General features: G+C 36.1%; 2 protein-coding genes across 2 annotated transcripts; both read left to right on the top strand.

The window, feature by feature from the left end:
* Positions 1-4,033: 4,033 nt before the first annotated feature.
* LOC115922960 lies at positions 4,034-11,930 on the top strand. The gene is made up of 3 exons (XM_030982788.1): positions 4,034-4,088; positions 10,431-10,752; positions 11,625-11,930. The coding sequence occupies exons 1-3, from the start codon at positions 4,044-4,046 to the stop codon at positions 11,873-11,875; spliced, it is 618 nt and encodes a 205-aa protein (XP_030838648.1). The 5' UTR covers positions 4,034-4,043; the 3' UTR covers positions 11,876-11,930.
* Positions 11,931-12,125: 195 nt separating this feature from the next.
* On the top strand, positions 12,126-18,948 carry LOC115922961. The gene is made up of 7 exons (XM_030982789.1): positions 12,126-12,667; positions 13,136-13,255; positions 14,399-14,628; positions 15,443-15,564; positions 16,104-16,251; positions 16,981-17,139; positions 18,681-18,948. Exons 4-7 carry the CDS (start codon positions 15,511-15,513, stop codon positions 18,845-18,847), a joined length of 528 nt encoding a protein of 175 aa, XP_030838649.1. The 5' UTR covers positions 12,126-12,667; positions 13,136-13,255; positions 14,399-14,628; positions 15,443-15,510; the 3' UTR covers positions 18,848-18,948.
* Positions 18,949-19,360: the final 412 nt, after the last annotated feature.

Raw genomic sequence — 19,360 nt, 5'->3', positions numbered from 1 at the left:
AAAACTAGCTCGACACATCGCCCGTGCGGGATTATAACTTCTTAGAAATCGGTTCAAACGCATAGTCTTACTCACCAGTCTGTGATGGACGCGGGACGCGCATTTAAAGATTCGTTGTACGGGATGGGGGGAGGGGGAGGGGGGCAGGGTGAGGGTGGGGGGTAAAGACATTTAATTGCTGTACTGTTGGGACAACCTCAAAATTAGAACTTTACAAGATCGAGTTCGATCCATCGACCTCAAGTCTCCAGCTTTTATTTTATTGTTGTTTTTGTTTACGCCACTCCCGCTAGTCTGAGTCTATATAATTCTATACAGTACAACGTAGGCCGAGGTGCCTCTGCCCTCGACTCCAACGTCGAACAAGTGAGATGCCAACTAAAGGGTGTAATAAGAAACTAAATCATTAATTTGTTGGGTTTTTTGCATTTCGAAAATTATATGAGCCTCGATCTGCAGGACCACTTTTCGTTAAAAAAAAAAAAAAAAAAAAAAAAATTGTAAAGTGCACAGGCTTCACACACTTCAAATGGGTGTTTCCACATGTTACCTGCATGTATACACCCCCTGTCATCCTAGCTGACATGGGTAGGGTTAGGGTTATGTTTAAGATTATGCTTAGAGTTAGGGGTGTAAGGTGAGGTCAACAAATGGAAACACCCCCATTGAAGTGTGTAACGTAGGCTATGCATCTTTACGATTTGCATTATTTTTACGAAACTTGGACCCTATATACAGCCCTCTCCCCTCCCAATACATTTTAACACAGGTCACATTTCAGCTAGGTCTCTATCGAGAAAAAAAAAAATCAGCTCGCGTGCACTTCAGTTTGAAAATTTGCTCATACGAAGAACAAAGGCGGATTTGGGCTAATGGCCCTATCTTGGAGAGGGGTGTGTGCGGATGGGGGGGGGGGGGCTCAGACAATGAACAACCACCAAATTTTTGGGTGGGGTACATTTATCACTAAGCCACTTATAATTTTGGTGTGGATCAAATATTATAGAGCCCTTACCCCATTGTTTTTTTGTTTTTTTTTTTTGGGGGGGCTCAGATATCATTGTGTCTACCATATTTTTGTTGGAATCGACTATCATTGAGCTCCTCTCTCCTCCGAAGATATTTTAACAAAAGTCAAATTTCAATTCTCTTTCAAGGAAAAAATTTCCATCCGCGTTATGAGTTCCCACAAAAATATTGGGGGGGGGGGGGGCTCAGAAATAATTTCTTATCCAAATTTTAAAAAAATCATCTCGCATGACTTCATTTTTTTTTTCTTCTTTCTTTGTGGGTGGAGTTCAGATATCATTGAGCCCATCATATTTTGGGTGGGGCTCGGATTGAGCCCCCCCCCCCTCCTCCTAATTTATTTTAACACAGGTCAAATTTCGGGTCTTTATCGGGCAAAAAAAAAATCGTGCCCATGTTATGCATTCTAATATATCAGGGGCAGGGTTTTTTTTTTTTAGTAGGAACAAACTAAGACGGATTTGGGGTTAAGCCTGCCCCTTCTATCTTTCAGAGGGGTGTGTGTCGGCGGGGGGGGGGGGGGGTGGCTCAGACATTAATTGAACAACCACCAATTTTTTTTGGTGGGGGACAGTTATCTCTAAGCCACTTATAATTTTGGTGTGGCTCAAATATTACTGAGCCCTCTCCCAATTTTTTTTTTTTTTGAGGGGGGGGGGGGGGGCTCAGATATCATTGTGTCTACCATATTTTTGTTGGGAATCGATTATCATTGAGCTCCTCTCTCGATCCTCCCAAAAAAGGAAATAACATTTCACCCGTGTGTGATGAGTTCCCCCAAAATATTGGGGGGGGGGAGCTCAGATATCATTCTTTTATCAAAAACACAACAAAAAAAAACAGCTCGCATGACTTCATTTCGATTTTTTTTTTTTTTTTTTTTTTTTTGGGGGGGGGGGTGGTTTTTACGGTGGAGTTTAGATATCACTGAGCCTAGCTTATTTTGGATGGGTCTCGGATTGAGCACCCCCCCCCCCCTCCTCATAATATATTTTAACACGGGTCAATTTTAGGTCTTCAGGGGAAAAAAAATGAAGCCCGCATTATGCATTCAAATATATCAGGGGCAGATTTAAAGGAGATTATAAGAAAATGAATTTAACGAATGGGCTCCAAAATTAAATTATAAAAAGTGTTGGAAGTGAAGGTTTAACTAACATGTTTGTTGTTGCTTAGACCTATTCTTACAGTGACGAATCCATGCAGGGGGCGCAAGAGGGCGCAAGCCCTCCTTTTCTTTTTGTTGTTGAGAATCACACATTGAACATACTAAGAAAATTCCTTCTGCGCCCCCTCTTTATTCAAATTTGCCGTCTGCACCCCCTCTATTTCCAAATCTGGATCCACCGCTGTTCTTTTAAAATGAGGGATCAACGGCCAACAAAGTTTTTAAATTATGATTTTTGCTTTGAAATCAGCCTCTGTTACTCCGCCTTGATGGTGTGTGTTTGTTCTCGAGGGGGGGGGGGGGAATCCTGTTCGTACCCGTTTTGGGGCACTTTATAAATTAAATTTGGGTTTATGCCCCCCCCCCCCCCCCCCCCCCACCCCCCCCCCGCGCCTGACAGTAGTAATATGAATAGTTGTAAATCACGTACGGTTTTAGTTTAGGATCGGAGTAGAAGTAGAATAATATATAATAATGATAACCAGAGGATTGTGACACATTGTTACAATTATAAGTTAAACTTGACACATGAAGTCATTACAAAAACAACTTCAACAACAAGTCTAGGATTATGTTTTCTGGGCTCTCCTATGTTACGTAACAAAACAAAGGGGTACTTGGACCACGCTCTGTCACCCCATTCATAAAACCGAAATGGTTGTTTAACAGTTTGAGAGAGCTAGTCTTGCTCGCAGTCACTTGAGTGTGACTTTCGCCGTTTTCTTCTGTAATTCTGAACTTTTTCTTCTTAATTCTTCTTTTTTCCTCTCCTTCTTCTTCTCCTTCTTTTTTTTTTTTCTTCTTTTAGAAATGTCTCACTATGTGAGACTAAGATTAGGCGCATATACTTTTGGGTAATAAATAAACCTCGGCCCAGTCATCCAAAGTGAGTCAAATATGATATGATTTATAAATGGGGCGCCAAATAACTAAATCATTAAATTAATTTCTTTCTTGTTTGGTTGCTGCCTGCAATTGTCTAAAACTAAGCGAGAAAAATATGCAGTCATGAAGGCATAACATAATTATCTTCCTAGCTCTTAGTCCTCCATGGTATTATGAGTCAACTTTAAAAGAAAATGAGGGATCGCCGAAATGTTTCCAATTTGCTTTGAAACTACATTGAAAATGAAAATAAAAATGACATGCTGTTTACAATGAACGATTTGATTAAGCTATGCACTGGCATATCACAGCTATAGTTACAATTATTTGACAAACTAGTAACCCCCCCCCCCCCCCACCCCCCCCCCCACCCCCCCCCCCCCCCCCCTCACAAACAAACAAATAAGTTCACTGCGTGCCTGGGGATTACATGCTTGCCTTCAAGAAATTAGATGATGATACTGAGCTCTTCTATTTTACATAACAAAATAAACAAAGGGGTACACTTCCTGTCCCCCATTCACAACGAAACACCAATCGGCAATGGTCGCGTGCGAAAATTTGCATAACAAGTGATAGATCGAGGGCTTATATTGGTATAGTGTAGACTCATTTGCATATGAATAGTCTGCATTCGCCCGTCGTGTTTAAAGCATTACTAATCTCTCTAATAGTCTAGAGTATTCACTTCGCTTTCTGTCAGTTTAAGCTTGCCTTGACGACTTGTATAGATACTCAAACATTCCTCTATTATATAGTTAGTTGGCATTTTAGTTTAGTAAGCATCTATTTTGCTCGAAAAAGTCATCGATATCGTCGATTCGTTAAAAGTGCCTTGATCCAGACTATATTAGTTCAACATGTGGTGGCTTGAGCGAAAGCAGAACCAGTTGTTCCTGATAGTGAATGGACGGAGGGCATTCAGCCGAAACAGGAATGTCGAGTTCCCGACGTCATCAGCATGATTTGCGTCGCTACCACTTCATCTACTGAAGACAGCATACAGGTGAGAAACTTACATAACCTACTAGAATAATCTGCAGTTCGTGTTTCTGACATGGTTACTCTTTAAAAAAATGCAACCTTGCAACAATGCAAGTCAAGACATGATTGATAGACATTCTAACTGTTGGACAAGTGCAAATGAAATCATTTCAAATGGTGTGCAGCACTGCCTGCAAGTGCAAGTGCAACGTAGACTTTCAACGTAGGGATTAAGATCTAACTTTAACTCAACAACAGTTAACTGTCAGTTCAGTTATCTATTTATCTCAGATCTCTAAGTTCGGTTTAACAAACTAGTGTTAGACCTATTTTTTTATGTATATCACTTATCTATTCTAGCACTATAGTCGTACTACTAGTACTAGTAGTAGAGTCTATAGTAGCTTGCTGGGACTGGTTTGGTTGAGCTGGTTGCATGTGACCCGGGCTTAGAATATATATTATTTATAGTGTCTAAGTTAAGTAGATTAGATCTAGACTAAGCCAATTAAAACTTAACGTCAGTAGTAAGTAAGTTTGTGTCTGCTATTTTGTTGTTCAAAGACACTAGTTGTCACTATGTAAAGAAATATTCTGGTTGAGGTCAAATAGAGTCTATGTGAAATGAGTTTGACAGAGCATTAAACCATTAATTATTACTCCATCGTGATTGAGATCTCAACTATAAATCTAGGTAGAGGTCTCTATTTAAACTGAAATCACATCAAATTCAGACTTGGTTCAGGTCATGAGACAGTTCGGCTGACTGTCTACTAGCGACCAAGTCTTGAAGCCTAGCCTCCACCAAATTATTTCTTGTGACCAGTATAAATGTAACCAATTATATCCCTGTTACACATGTACACAAAAAAATTTACAAAAACGATGAATTTATTTCATCTAATCACAGCAAAAACTTACATGCCATATGCAAAAATGGATCTATGAATACATGTAGATCTGGGTAAACTAATATAGGGTTTCAAACTCTCTGCATCTGCATAACATATGAAATTATATAATGAGCCAGGAAAAATTAATTTCCTTCAATATAATTTTTAATCAAAATATCTTCAAAGCTTTTTGTATCCCAGGATGTAATTCAAAATATTGCTAGAAAAGTGATTGAGTTCATGTTTGGTCTTTAATTAACAATCGCACAGATCCAGGTGTGCAGAGAGATATCCAATTGGATTTTCGTCTTGGGAGCCGACCCAAGCTAGCTAGATCTAGTAATTATCAGTAAAAGTTTGGTGAATATTTGATAAAGGATTTATTACAAAGTTTTTTTTAAACCCAAATTAAAACTCTGCGATGAACTTTTATTGTGTGCTAAAATTGAATGAATTCATAATTTCTTGAACACAATTTATTCATGCCTGTGCCATATGTTTTCACACACTTTTAGATTTTTACTTTATCAACTACCATGGAAACGTCTACAAAAATGTGATAAGAATTTTTAAGTTACATGTCCGTCACAGAGTTGTAGATTTTTGTTTGATTGGAAATTAAAATTTGTATAACATTGCTTATAATCCGTTTTCAGATTTTGTCAGATAACTATCATCAAGCTGTCAACCTGATTTTTCTGCTTATTCATAAAAATCAATATATATTATTTGTGTAGACTTTCCTGTTGAATATTTCTGACTCATTCAAAACCTTCACTGATTGGTTTCTCTAACTTCAATTAGTTTACCATATTTTGTGTGTCCAGTCGAGTCACATAGCTAAAACATACCTGACACATAGTGGAAGACTTTATTATCCCCTCGCGGATGAAGTCAGAGGGGATATAGTAAAGCTGCCGTCCATCCTTACTTCCGTGCTTCCATAACAAATGGTTTTCTTTTGATAACTGTAGATGTGTTTTGCAGAGTTTAATAAAATTTGATTTGAAGGTGCATGCATGGTATAAAGTACAGCCTAAGGTCGATTTTAGAGTATGTAGGTCAAAGGTCATAGCTCATTAAATATGCGAAAATAGCAAATTATGGCTTCAGTTCGTTAACTTTAGTAAAGTTCAATGGATTTTAATGAATTTTGGTATGACGTCATGGAATCAAAATTCAGCCCGAGTTTGATTTCGGAGTATATATGTCAAAGGTCATAAGTCTTTAAATATGTTAAAATGTAGTTTCCGTTCGATAGCTTAAGTACCGGTAATGTTTGACTTATTTTAATGAAATTTGGTATGAAGGTACATGGATCAAAATACAGCCTGAGTCTGATTTTGGAGTATGTAGGTCAAAGGTCATAAGTCTTTAAATATGCGAAAGTGTGGTTTCCGTTCGATGTTTAAAGGGGAAGTCCACCCTGAAATTAAGTTGGGTTTAATAAAAGCAGAAGAATGAGAGAAACATATCATTGAAGGTTTGACGAAAATCCATCAAAGGATAACGAAGTTATGAATTTTAAATTTTTAATTTTGTGACGTCACTTCCGAGCTGCTCTTCCATATGTTGTGTACTGTAATTTCCATAAATTGCCCCCTTTTCATGGTTCTTGATGAAGGAATGGATCTATTTCATAGAGGGCGTGTATAAAAGCATGTGTCTGATAATATATCGAATGCACAGGTAAAATAATTATTATTTTTCTGAGAAAATGGCAATTTATGGAATTTACAGTACACAACGTATAGGAGAGCAGCTCGCATGTGACGTCGTCACAAAATGAAAACTTTAAAAATTCATAACTTTTGTATCCTTTGTCGGATTTTCGTCAAACCTTCACTGATATGTTTCTCTCACTGTTCTGCTTTTATTAAAAACAACTTAAGTTCAGGGTGGACTTCCCCTTTAATGGATTTTTATAAAATATGGTATGAAGGTACTGTACATATTGTATAAACATACAGCCTATTAAGTTTGATTTCAGAGTATTTAAGTCAAAGGTCATAGCTCATTAAATATGCAAAATAGCTTACTATGCATCTGAATATGCGGTTTCCATTCAGGGGCCGCGGAGCGTTTTTTGAAAGTGGGGGGGGGGGGGCGGATCATGCAAAAAAGCACAATCTTATAGTCATTTTCGCGTTTTTGTACACGTCTACTGAAAAAAGTGGGGGGCTGCAGCCCCCTTAATCCCCGCGGCTCCGCGGCCCCTGCCATTCGATAACTTTAGTAATGTTTGTCAGATAATCCCCTTGCGGAGGAAATCTGAGGGGAAAATAGTAACGCTACTGTCCGTCCTTCCGTCCGCCTGTAACAAATCTTGTGAACACGTACTGGTTTCCGTTTGATAATTTAAAATGTTTGACAGATTTTCATGAAATTTGATATGAAGGTACATGCATGGTATCAAATACAGCCTAAATTTGATTTTGGAATAATGTACATTAGGTCAAAGGTCAAATGTCTTGGGTTATTCCGTAAAGTAGTAAACTTTCTTTTCATTCAATCCCCAGATGTCAGTAACTTAATTCCGTCTAATGGACGTACATGTAACTTGTTCTGATGTATTATGCCGTTTGTTTCCAGCGAGGGCTTGCTACGCTTTGCGTTGTCCTTGTGTTGTATTTTTTGTTCTGATGTGATGTGCAGAGAGTGTTTTTTATACAAAGTACTTTTTTTTCTAAATGGCCAATGTTGGTTAAACATGGAACTTACATGTAGGAAAGTATACCTAACAAACTGAAAGTTTCCCCACTAAGTCATACATACATGGTCACATTGCCAATGGGAGGGTCTCCATACTTGTATATACTTTTAAAAACTCATATTTGTTTGATTTTTCTACATTCATCCAAACCAAATTTCTATGAAAGATTCAATTTCCCTTTAAGCTTTAAGCTGACATTAACCATCTTAGATTAGATTAGATTTTTTAAAGAGATATTTAAAAGAGGATTAACCTAGCTAGACTATGTACTGGGCGACATTCAAAGTTAGTCTTATACCTTTTGACATAGCGATTGACAATGTATTTCTGTAAATCAGCATATTGTATTATGAAAGTTTATGAATTCTTGAAAGAAAGAAAGTATTCTGAATTCTCAACAAAAACCAAACAAAATAAAAAAGTCCCCCAAAAAAATTTTCTTCAGAATTTCAGGATTCTCAAAAAAAAAAAAAAACAAACACATCTAGAATTCTCTAAAGAATGTTTTTTTTAATTCCCTTTTTGGAGAAATCTGAAATTCATGAATGGGAGGGGGGTTTGTATTTAGGAGTCTATTTACTATAATAAATAGTGAATGTTCTATCATGTACACTATAAATACTGGACTATGAACTCCAAATACTAAATTATCCCTCGTGCAGGTTTATTTTGACTCAGGATAATTTAGTAATTTAGTCGGACATATAATTCATTATTGTATGATAGAGTATACACTATTTATATAATAGTTCACGACTTACTTATGCAGATGGTCCTTACAAGGGTGCTATAGGTTATACTGGCTTTAAACGGGACAGAAACAGAACTGTATACATAATTGAGTCCTGAAATCGTACCGGTGGTACTCGAACTGTCCAGGCTCCTAACCTAGAATGCAGCATCCTGATAATGTAGTCTTATAATATATGCACACTTAAATGATTACAAATTTTTCCTCTATTCTTTATGACATTCATACCACAAATATGTTACCAAACTTGTAACAAATTAGTACAATGCCCTTCCATACATTCCTGTTTTCCATTATAAATCCAATTATACAGGTATAATTTATACTGAAATGTACAATGTATTGTAAAGGTATCAAGACTAGCTTTATGCCATATTACTGGACTACCCACCTAGTGCTAGCCAACCTGAGAGGATGGTGCACCATTAAAAGTTTCAATCACTGATGACATGGAATATCTCATATTGGCAACGCAGTCACTTTTTTGTGATGTCATACAAGGAGAACTCTCCCACATGTACAAAAATATGTGAATTTCATTTTTTTCCTCAGTCAATTCATAGAACAGAATTTTTGTCCAAGTCCTCCTATAAAAGAGGTGATTTTAGTGCAATATCTGCAAAAGAAATTGGAAAGTTTTTCATGTATGATCTCCATATTAAACATTAGTAATCATAACTTTTTTTAAATTCACGTCTTTACTCATTAATTGACTGTTTTTGCTTCAACTTAATTTCACTGACATTTATGTTACTTTAATTTTTCTGCATTCTTACAATTCAATTGTCTCTGAGGAGTTTATTCTCCTTTATAACGAGGGCAGAATCTAAACTCTACCGCAGTGCAAACTGTTGAAAGTTATACATCCCATACTTGTATCGCAATTGTATTAATGAAAATTCATCTAATTAATGAGAGTGCAAAATATAGGTTGTTTCTCTAAACATAGAGGTATATAGTCTGTACTGTTTGTACATTTCGGAGGAAATCGACTTACTAAAAGTTTCTGAATGTCCTGTGCATGCACATTTGTTGTATGTTACATGACACGATCATCAGGCAGACTACAACTTCACTCTTGATTTCTCAAGGGGAATTGTAATTTGTATATTATGCAAAACATATCTACCCTAGCTACATGTACATGTACAACAAAGAAATATGAGTAAAAATTGGCATTCAAGGAAAAAGGGATCTTTTTTTGCATGTTCCCCCGCCAAAAGAAGTTTGAAGGGGGTATACATGTACATAGGAATTGGCGTACGGTCGGGTTGTCGGGCGGTCAGTCGGTCAGTCTGTTGCAAATCTTGTGGATCGAACTACTTCCTCATTTTTGAGCAATGATCATGAAACTTGGCACACATATTGGTCTTAGGATGGAGATGTGCAAGACATACTTTTTTACTGTGTTGGATACTGCGTTGCCATGGGAACGGCATATTATTGTAATATATCGGGGGAAAATCTCGTGGATCGAACTATATACATGTATACTTCCTCATTTTTTTGAGCAATGCTCATGAAACTCGGCACACATATTGGTCTCCAGTTGATTATGTACAAGACATTTTTTTTAATGTGTCGGAAAGTGCGTTGCATTGGTAATGGTCTGTTATTGCAATAAATCTGTAAAATCTTGCAGATCAAACCACTTCTTCATTTTTCGAGCAATGCTCATTAAATTTCGCACAAATATTGGTCTTGAGTTGATTATGTGCAAGACACATTTTTAATGTGTCGGAAAGTGTGTTGCCATGGTAATGGTCTATTATTGCAATAAATCTGTAAAATCTTGTATATATCAAACCACTTCTTCATTTTTCGTGCACACACATGGGGAGTGAGTATTAATCACTTTCGGTGATATTTCTAGTTCTAGGCAAACATGTAGAACATTCAACTGTATCCCTTATAATCTTTGTGTGAGGTTGTCAAAGCAAAATGAATATAATTTCATTAAGCAGCTTATATTAATGCCTGTATTTGTCCGATTTACTTTCTTCCCAGGTCTGTTTTAGTAATGGTCTTTCTACACAGGCAAAGTTTTGCCAAATGAGTGTCACAAACATGGCAAAGACTTTGAAAAAAACGGAGAACAGCCTGACCGATGTTTTGTCAGTGATGGCGATCGTTAATGACGACATGATCTATTCATTTCCGTCATCAGAGGAAGAACTCCTTCCTTCTCAATCTTACACACAATCGAGGCAAAAACGTAGCAGTTCTGGATCTAGCAGCGACGGAACTCCACCAGAACGTAAGAGACGAAACAAGACTTCTGAACATTCGGCGGAGAATTCAGATGCAGCAATTGAACAAAAATGTCAAGGTTAGTTTGTGTTCCATTCTTTTACAAAATTCATTTCACTAATAATTCCAGACGTACAACATTTCTCTCTACATGATATCACTAAGTTTAAATGTGATGTTATTGATTGGCAGTTTTTAAATCAAAGAGAAATGCAAATATCATGGAGAGAATGTGTACAAAATAGTTTATCAATATAACAGCACTGAAAGCCTGATAAAATTGGGACATTCCACTTTTATTATTTGATTTTGTATAACTTCAAACAATTTTTAAATGGACTCCTATACAAATACCACAAATATTTCCATTTTTTTCATCAAAACTACAATCTCCTTTTCTTATTGTTTATGAAGTACATGTTTGGGGCCAAATTGATTATTTAATGCCCCTCTGCAATAGCCACAGGGAAGGTAAAATGGCCAACTGCTGATTAAAACCAAAATAAAGTTGAAAAATGATTAATTGCCAATTCCCCAAAACAATGTTCATATGTTGCATTTTCCACATAAGGCAAAATGAGATTGAATTGAAAAGGGCTATAGGAATATTTTTTGTATAGCTCTAGGACAAAATTTCCCTGATGAGCCTCTGTGTGTTTTGATCCAGTTACTAATAATATGTATCAGGGCCCGTTGCATAAAGACTTACTATTATGGTAACTACCATAGAAACCTTGATTTCGATTGGCTGCTGAGCCCGGTTACCATGGTAGTTACCATAATGGCAAAGTTACCATAATAGTAAGTCTTTATGCAACGGGCCCCTGGTGTCATTTTCAAAATGTAGATTGTTCTCTGCACAGGGGATATTATTTATAAACATTAAAGATTTAAATGTCACAATCTTTGAAAATGTGTCATTGACCTGAAATTTTATTTCTTTACATGTAGGCATTTCTGAAATCTCCCTCAAAAAACTTGTGGAGCCCGAGAAGGATCTCCAGAGACCACGTACCAGGAAGGAAGTGATGGAGGCCAAACAGTTCGTGATGAAGGCAGCAACCCACTTCCAGAGCTCCCATGTCCTTCCAGTCCTCGCAGTAGATGGCCCTTCTGGAACAGCTTACCAGCTCCTAGGAGGGGTGTGCTATGCTCTTGCAGCTAAGGATCTTGTTGACGATGAAAGGTATTTTATTCTATAAAAGTTACCCGTTTTTGCAATTGCTTTTTAATGTTATTTTTGTTTCTTTTTGTAGTTACAGTGTATGAGACAAAGGTTAAATTTTTAAAGGGATTATGTGATGTACTTACCGATATTATATGTACAGAACATATTCATTTATCACTTGTCTTTTTTTTTCTCCATTTATTATGCAGTCCACAAATATGTAGTGGAAGCATGTAACATAAAAGAAATGCTACCCAGGTAGTCAATGTACCATTTGGGAAGAAAAATGGTAATAGAGAGGTGTTCCATTTATAGTTATACAATGAAGGGTATATTAAGGACAATACAAAATATTTTTAGATCCCTGACTCAAATAAAATCCCATAGAATATTTCCCTTGTGTACCATGTTCATATTTGTTTTCTTAAAAAGTGTGTGACTGCATGGAAAGGTATACCGTGTAAGCTTTTTTCCAATATTTTATTCTGCATGATACATATATACACCATGTTTCTATATCCTACCCATCTCAATATCCTATAACCAATATACTTTTTCTGATTGCTTTAGATATGAACATCTATCTTGTGGATGGCGCTGCAGGGTGTACCAAAACCTGGACAAGGTTGAGGCATTGAGAGTGGCATCACTGCATAGGTGTGGGCAACCTGCTGTAGACAAGCCGTGCTTGCAGGAGGAGGTTGCTGTCTGCAGGTCAATTCTATACGATGACAACAACCTTGATGTGGAGGATGAGCCCTGCACTATGACTGCCTCGACAAGACGCAAGTGTTCCCTAGCCCTTGGGAAAAATGGCTCCTTCAATGTAAGTCTAAACACTAGAGCTGACATTTTCATCTGACATTTTCATCTAGATAAAATGCTGAATTCATTCAATGTTCTATTTTTACTTGTAGCGAAGTAGGTTTTTTTTTTAATGAAACGATGAATCGGACATTAAATTAGATTTATGTTCAGCATAAAAACTCATGAACATCACCCAACCCCCCAATAAAAAGGTTATTGTTATATTCAGCCAACTTACATGTACATGACAAAATGGAGTTTAATCAATGATTGATTTGAGATGATCGAGCTTTCAAGAGTGACTGTTGGAAACATAAATTTTAGCCAAAAAGTTCTTACATTTCTTATATTTTAACTTGAGGGGTCATATTACAATATGGTGAATTATGTAATGCAATGGTGATTGCAGTGAATGAATTGGAATGTTCAGAATCAAACTGGTTATGAGAGCATATATTATCCATTTCTTTTTTGTTGTAATTTACAGGCACTGAGGGCTCTCGAGCCAACTTTCCAGTTGGCTAGTTATTCAAACAGATGCTACAGGAAAGCCACTCTCCTTTTCGATGCAACTAGAGAATCTACTGGAAAGGATTTGAAACAATGTGTAAGTAAGCTTTAAATTTTTTTTTTTTTTTTTACACATTTAAATATCATCTTGAGTAATGAAGGAAAGCATTTTTTTTCTTCATAGAATCGAACAAAACTTGACTTGCGAATGTTCAAAACACCAAATAAATTATAACTTTTTGGTAGAAAATGTATATTATTGCTGAGTAATGAGCTATATGAAAAATACAAAAATTGAGCTGGACTGGATGTCACACATACCACATGTTTTCTGTGCAAATGAGAATTGTGGTTTATTCAGCCGCTATAAGGAGTTTATCAAATCATCACAACCAAAGTAAATAAAGTAATATAGCGCCACCATTGGCGGATACCCTATTCTGACTGGAGGGGGGGGGGGGGGGGGGGGGGGGTTCAATTTCCTGTTCAAAATCTGTGACTGATGCGCAATGGCTGCAAATAGCGACACGGCTTCCGGTGACTTTTTCTGACTTTTTTTGTTTGTCTCGCAACTTTTGAGACCGAGTTCTAAAAATTAACAATAAAATCAACTTTTTGCATAGGTACGTTGTGTACAAAATACTGCTTTTCCTAAATTGCTTTACAACACTGTTAATTGTGCCTTCTAGTCTTTTTGCCTGACCATACTTGTCTTGAAACTTTTCAAGATACACTTTTGAAACATGAAAAAAATCACATATATAAATGAAAACAATAGATACATAAGTAGTTTATGAAACAATAGAATACAAAAGAATTGATCGGAAATTTCATTATTTATTATTTCAGTATTGTTGCCTATGCTATTCAGCAACTTTAAAAAAGAGATTGAGCTTCATAACTTAATGAAATATTAATGAATATGTTAAAATAGGTATCTAATTTGCATAAATTATAATAAAGTAACAAATTTGTGATAAAAACAAATCTGTATTGACGTCCTTGCAATATTTCGCATTAAGCTTGCACTCAAAGTGAGAATAGGGTTAAAGCAATAGTTTTTTACATATTCAAATCAAACAATAGATGAATTGGGGATTCTTTGCAGAAGAATTGACTTTGATTGAAAAAGTTGATAGTTCATATATATGCAAATAAAATTTGTCTTCTGACAGTGAGCAACAATACTTCACGTGCACTAATAACTACTCTTATTATTTTCATTTGTCTTATTTTATAGTGTTTCATGAAGCTACAAGGACTCTCAGAAGAGGAGCGATATTCACTTCTTCTGGAGGCGACCTTGTCTTTGAATGTTAAAAAGATGAAGGCGGATGCCGATGAACTGAAGGCAATGAAGAGTCTGAAGAGCGTGTTTGCTAAGGGAGTTGGATGGGGCTAAGACGTGGGAAGAGGCGATAGAAAGATACCCAACCTTCACTTCAGAAGCAGCCCTGGAACCCTATGTTGGTATGCACAAATCATGGCTTCGTATAATGTCTATTGAAGAGAATATTGAGCCCCAGCAAGATATACAATAATTGCTATCCTGTATCTCCATCAATCCAAATTTTAAAGTTTAGATGAACTAGTAGGGTTGACTATTCTGACTGGGGGGGGGGGGGGGGGGTCAATTTGGCCCCTGCCTCCCCCGTACACAATCCAGGACTGCCACGTAACCGCTACAAATCACAACCTGCCTTTCAATGACTTTATTGTCTCGCAACTTTTGAGACCAAATTTGCCCCAAAATTGGGACAGTCCATGCTAGAGGTTATGCAACATTACTTAACCACACGTCTAGCCACAATTGACATTTTGCATAGTACGTTTGTGTACAAAATACTGCCTTTTCTAAATTGTTCTATAAAACATGTCAAGTTCAAATGTGGGTCAAAGGCAACAGGTCAAAAGGAAAACAGACTTTCCTTGGGATTCCATTATTGCTAAAGAGTAAACTACCAGAACCCAAAATTCACCTCCTGATCTGCTTATAGGGCCTAAGATGCAGGCAAGACAACGCTTGGCGTTTGCCTTGTTTAATGATATATTATTGAATGTGTTAAAATAGGAATTTAATTTGCATGAATTATAATAAAGTAATAAATGAGTGATTTTTGTAAAAAACAAACATCAAAGCAACATTTCTTTGCATGTGCATTGCTGTCCATGCAAAATTTCCCATCAATCAGACCTTCTGTGGCCAAGATATTGTGGGGGGAGGGGGGGGGGGGTCAAATTGACTCCGGAGCTCTATGATCAATGTATATGTATTTTTTTTCAGGTAAAAAGTATACAAAAGGTAACATCCCAGAGGTCTTCCTGGAGCACATCAGCAGGGCCAAGAGAGACATGGACATGAATGCAGACGACATCCCAGCCCTTATGATACAAGAACTAGAAGAGGTATTGTCCCATATTCTTAAGGTTCCAAAGCACTTATTTGTAGGCACTTGGTAATTGAAAGAGGTAAACTGAATTTCACATAAAACAAATCTCAAAATTGTGAGTTTAAAATATCTCAAAGTTGTAATATTGTAATCTATAAGGAACTCAAGGTTAAGGGATTTACATGGAGAATGATCTTATGCTGATGAAAAATCATTGGTAATTTGTCATTGATAACAAAAAAAAAACAATTATATTCATGGCATAGAAATTGCAATTTTCCCACAAGTCATATATTACGTACAATGGCACTGTCGCCCAGACGACTGGCATGGAAAAGTGCACCCACATGCTATTTCATCCTATTTTCAAATTTGATTTTTCTATTTTGATTCAACATAGCAAATGTTAAGCTGCAGATAATTATGAAAAGGGTATAAATAAAAAAAAAACAGTTTCCAGAACTTTGCATTGTGTATATTATCTGGGCTCAACATATTAGAATTATAGTTAATTTGTATGTTCTTTCCTTTTTATTTGAATTTCTGATATTACAGGATATCCAGTTATCCTCAACACCATCGGCTACTACCAGAATCTTCCTGACAAAGGACATCACAGCGATATCCAAAGTGGTCAGCCAACATACCCGACACGATGTGCATATATTGCATATTGTCCAGTCCCCAGTAGGAGATATTCAAGGTAACTATGCATGTTCCATGTCTTTTATTAAATATCTTATGAAGCTGACTGTTATTTCGGTATTCAAAGCAACATAACAAACGTTTTTGTGGTTGTGTAATAATGAGATAGCTGCAGTGTGTGTTAAAAAAATATAAATTATTAAGAAAGAATGTTACCGTATAACTTCCAGTGTGTTAGATTGGCTGCTCGATCTGAATGAAAATTCTTTCTTAAGAAATCCTCCTATGAAGCTCAACATTCATATAAATTTTTGTTTATATCACTTGGATTTTAAATATAATCTTGAGTTCTGGTAATGACAGAAATTAATTTCTGACAGAATCCAATGACATTTACAATGAATGTTCAAAACTTCAAAAAATAATGATTACTGAATGCTTTTGGGGGAAAAAAAACATATAATAGCTGACTAATGCTGAACAAATGAAGATAAGATGCTTGCCATGTGATCTCAAACACATTACCTCCAAAGCAAGCTAATTATATTAATTAGACAACTGCGGAGTAATTGTGAAACAAATGCATTTCTAATGTCTGGGTTTTTATTCCTAAAGAAAAAGGTGCATTCAGAACTCAAAAAATCACATTGTATCTTTTTGAAAAGAAATTGTGCCTCATGTGAAAAATCACATGTATGTATATTCGTTTTACTTCTATAGGAAATTAAGGCTTATTCATACTGTTCTAAGTAGCCATATAAAATGTGCATATATATTTTATCAACAGATGTCAACCATAATGTCTGTATGCAGTATGGTATTGTCGAGTCTAGGAGGAGGGGTGCTGGCACTAGCCAACTCTACATGCCATCAAGATCAGACTTCTACAAATATGCAGTGGAGCATTTCACTTCTATTGATGAAGTGGTTCTTGACGTTGGAGACGGTAAGACATTTTATCTATATACAGATCCAATTAAATTATGATACAGTTTTAGAATAAATGGGTAGATTAAATATATAGAGATACCAATAAAGCAACATGAATACAAAAATAAAATAAAATGTAAGGAAAGGAAAGTTGTGAAATAACGTCCAAATTGTGTAAATTCAAATTGGCTTTTTTCAATTCAAGTATATTTACCTATTTTTCACTATCCATAAATTCTAGACGCATAATAACTGACATTAATAGCATCAAAGTTGCCCAGTGTTGCACAACAAAGATTTTAGTCACGAGATTTGGGGTCGTGCAAAATCATGGTCAATATCAATAAGCAACCCTGTGCCTTGTCGGAAATTTGTGTTAACCCTAACTTTACCGGAAAGGTCTCAGATGGCGCCCCCCCCCCCAGACAAATTTTGTTGTCAAACCCATTGCATTTTCAGCAATAGCTAGCGCTTCATGATTTTTTTTTCAAGTGTTATAAATCTTATGACACTGAGGTGTTGAAAATCAGACCTTTCATGATAAAAGGTCGAGCCGATTTTTTTTTTTTTTTTTTTTTTTTTTTTTCTTCCAGTTTTCCAGTAGAATGCAAAAAAAAAAAATGTTCATAAAACATTGAAATACATAAGAATTGAAAAATATGCAAAAAAAAGGCATATAAAAACTGTTTGAGAAGAAATGAACTGTGTAAAAGCTTAAAGACTTGAGATGACATTGTGAGCATATAATTTAAAAAAAATCCAAGTCAAGAGAGATATAGAGAGCTTTATATCTTCTCAAAAACTCTGAAACCAAAAACAATTTGGAATGAAACATTTTAGATAGGTTACAAACAGAGATTTTTTATATATATTCTCACCAGGAGAGAAATTAAAACGGTGGTTATTAGAACCGATCGTTAGATATATTGTTTTTAAACAATGGCTCACATATTCACTATTTAAAAATACTTTCCATAGATATTACAATTTGAGACATTCAGATTGGTCTATTTAAACTATAACTCATATGTGTATACCATTTTCGAGAAATAAAATCAGATTTTAAAAATTCTAACAAGAAAATTGAAACGTCAGTGCCAAATTTGGTTACTTAAGGGGTAGGCTCTGAGGCCCCCCCCCCCCCCTCCAGTCTTACAAATTTCAAAATAGCCCCATTCAGTAAGGGTTTATGCTTTTTTTTTTTTTTTTTTTTTTATTGATAATGTAAAAGTATTATTTTAGTAAGACAACCAAAAATTTAAAAAAGGGGGTTTATCATTTAAGTAGAAATGTATTGATAAAGAGATGTTGAGCAAATTTAACTCGAAAACCAGCTTTGAAAATCAAAGACAGACTGAACTTTACTAAAGCATTCCATATTGAACTTACCAAAGTAAAATACAAAAATGAACAATATGTAATGCATTTGGTATGGAATTAGGTGCTCGTTTGCTGTGGTTAAAGCCCTTTACCTAGTGTTGCGTCTAATAACTTGGTTCTTCACAAGCTTCACCAGACAAACAAAATTAAATATTCTTTTCTCTATTATATTTTCAGGACTGCTGGCAAGGGTTGCAGCAGAATGTGGACGAAATGGGAGGATGGTAGAGGAGACAACACTGTCCAGCACAGAAATAGAGGCCATGATGGGTGCTGCAGACTCGGAGGAGATTCTAGATGCAGATCTAGTATTAAGCATGGACCAGACGTGTTCTATACCTTAGTGCATTTTGTTTCTCTCATTTCCTCACCTCGATCACTACCTCATTTAGTTCTGAAAAATCTTGTTAAGATATGTGACAAACTAACGTTTTTATGTAAATATTTTTATCCAGATATGGCTGGTAGGGTGTTTATATATCATTCTTTTGGCCGCTGGAGTTGTATTTTCATGAGGGAAAATAAAACTCCTTTAGGTAGGCTAAAGAATATGTATTACATACATAACAGGAAATATCTATTATAATATTAGATAACCTTGATTAAGACCAAGTCATGGTTTTTACATGAAAGTCTGAACACGAACAGTTTAATAGAGTCTGATCTACAGTAGATATCCATTGTCTTCGCCTTTCTTCTCTGTGCTTAGCTGTTATTAACGAATATTGTTGATACATGAATACATTGTCTTAGCTCAAGCGCGTATGCTCCTACTGTTATCGTTGACCAGCTGGTCAATATAACCATCCAGATGACCGGGCGTGAACTGTTAACAATAAATTGCAGTCCCCATATCA

This window comes from Strongylocentrotus purpuratus, unplaced genomic scaffold, assembly GCF_000002235.5.
Source record: "Strongylocentrotus purpuratus isolate Spur 01 unplaced genomic scaffold, Spur_5.0 spur5_scaffold_13, whole genome shotgun sequence".
Taxonomy (NCBI): Eukaryota; Metazoa; Echinodermata; class Echinoidea; order Camarodonta; family Strongylocentrotidae; genus Strongylocentrotus; species Strongylocentrotus purpuratus.
The sequence above is the reverse complement of the archived record's forward strand: the minus strand, read 5'-3'. Positions and strand labels throughout refer to the sequence as shown.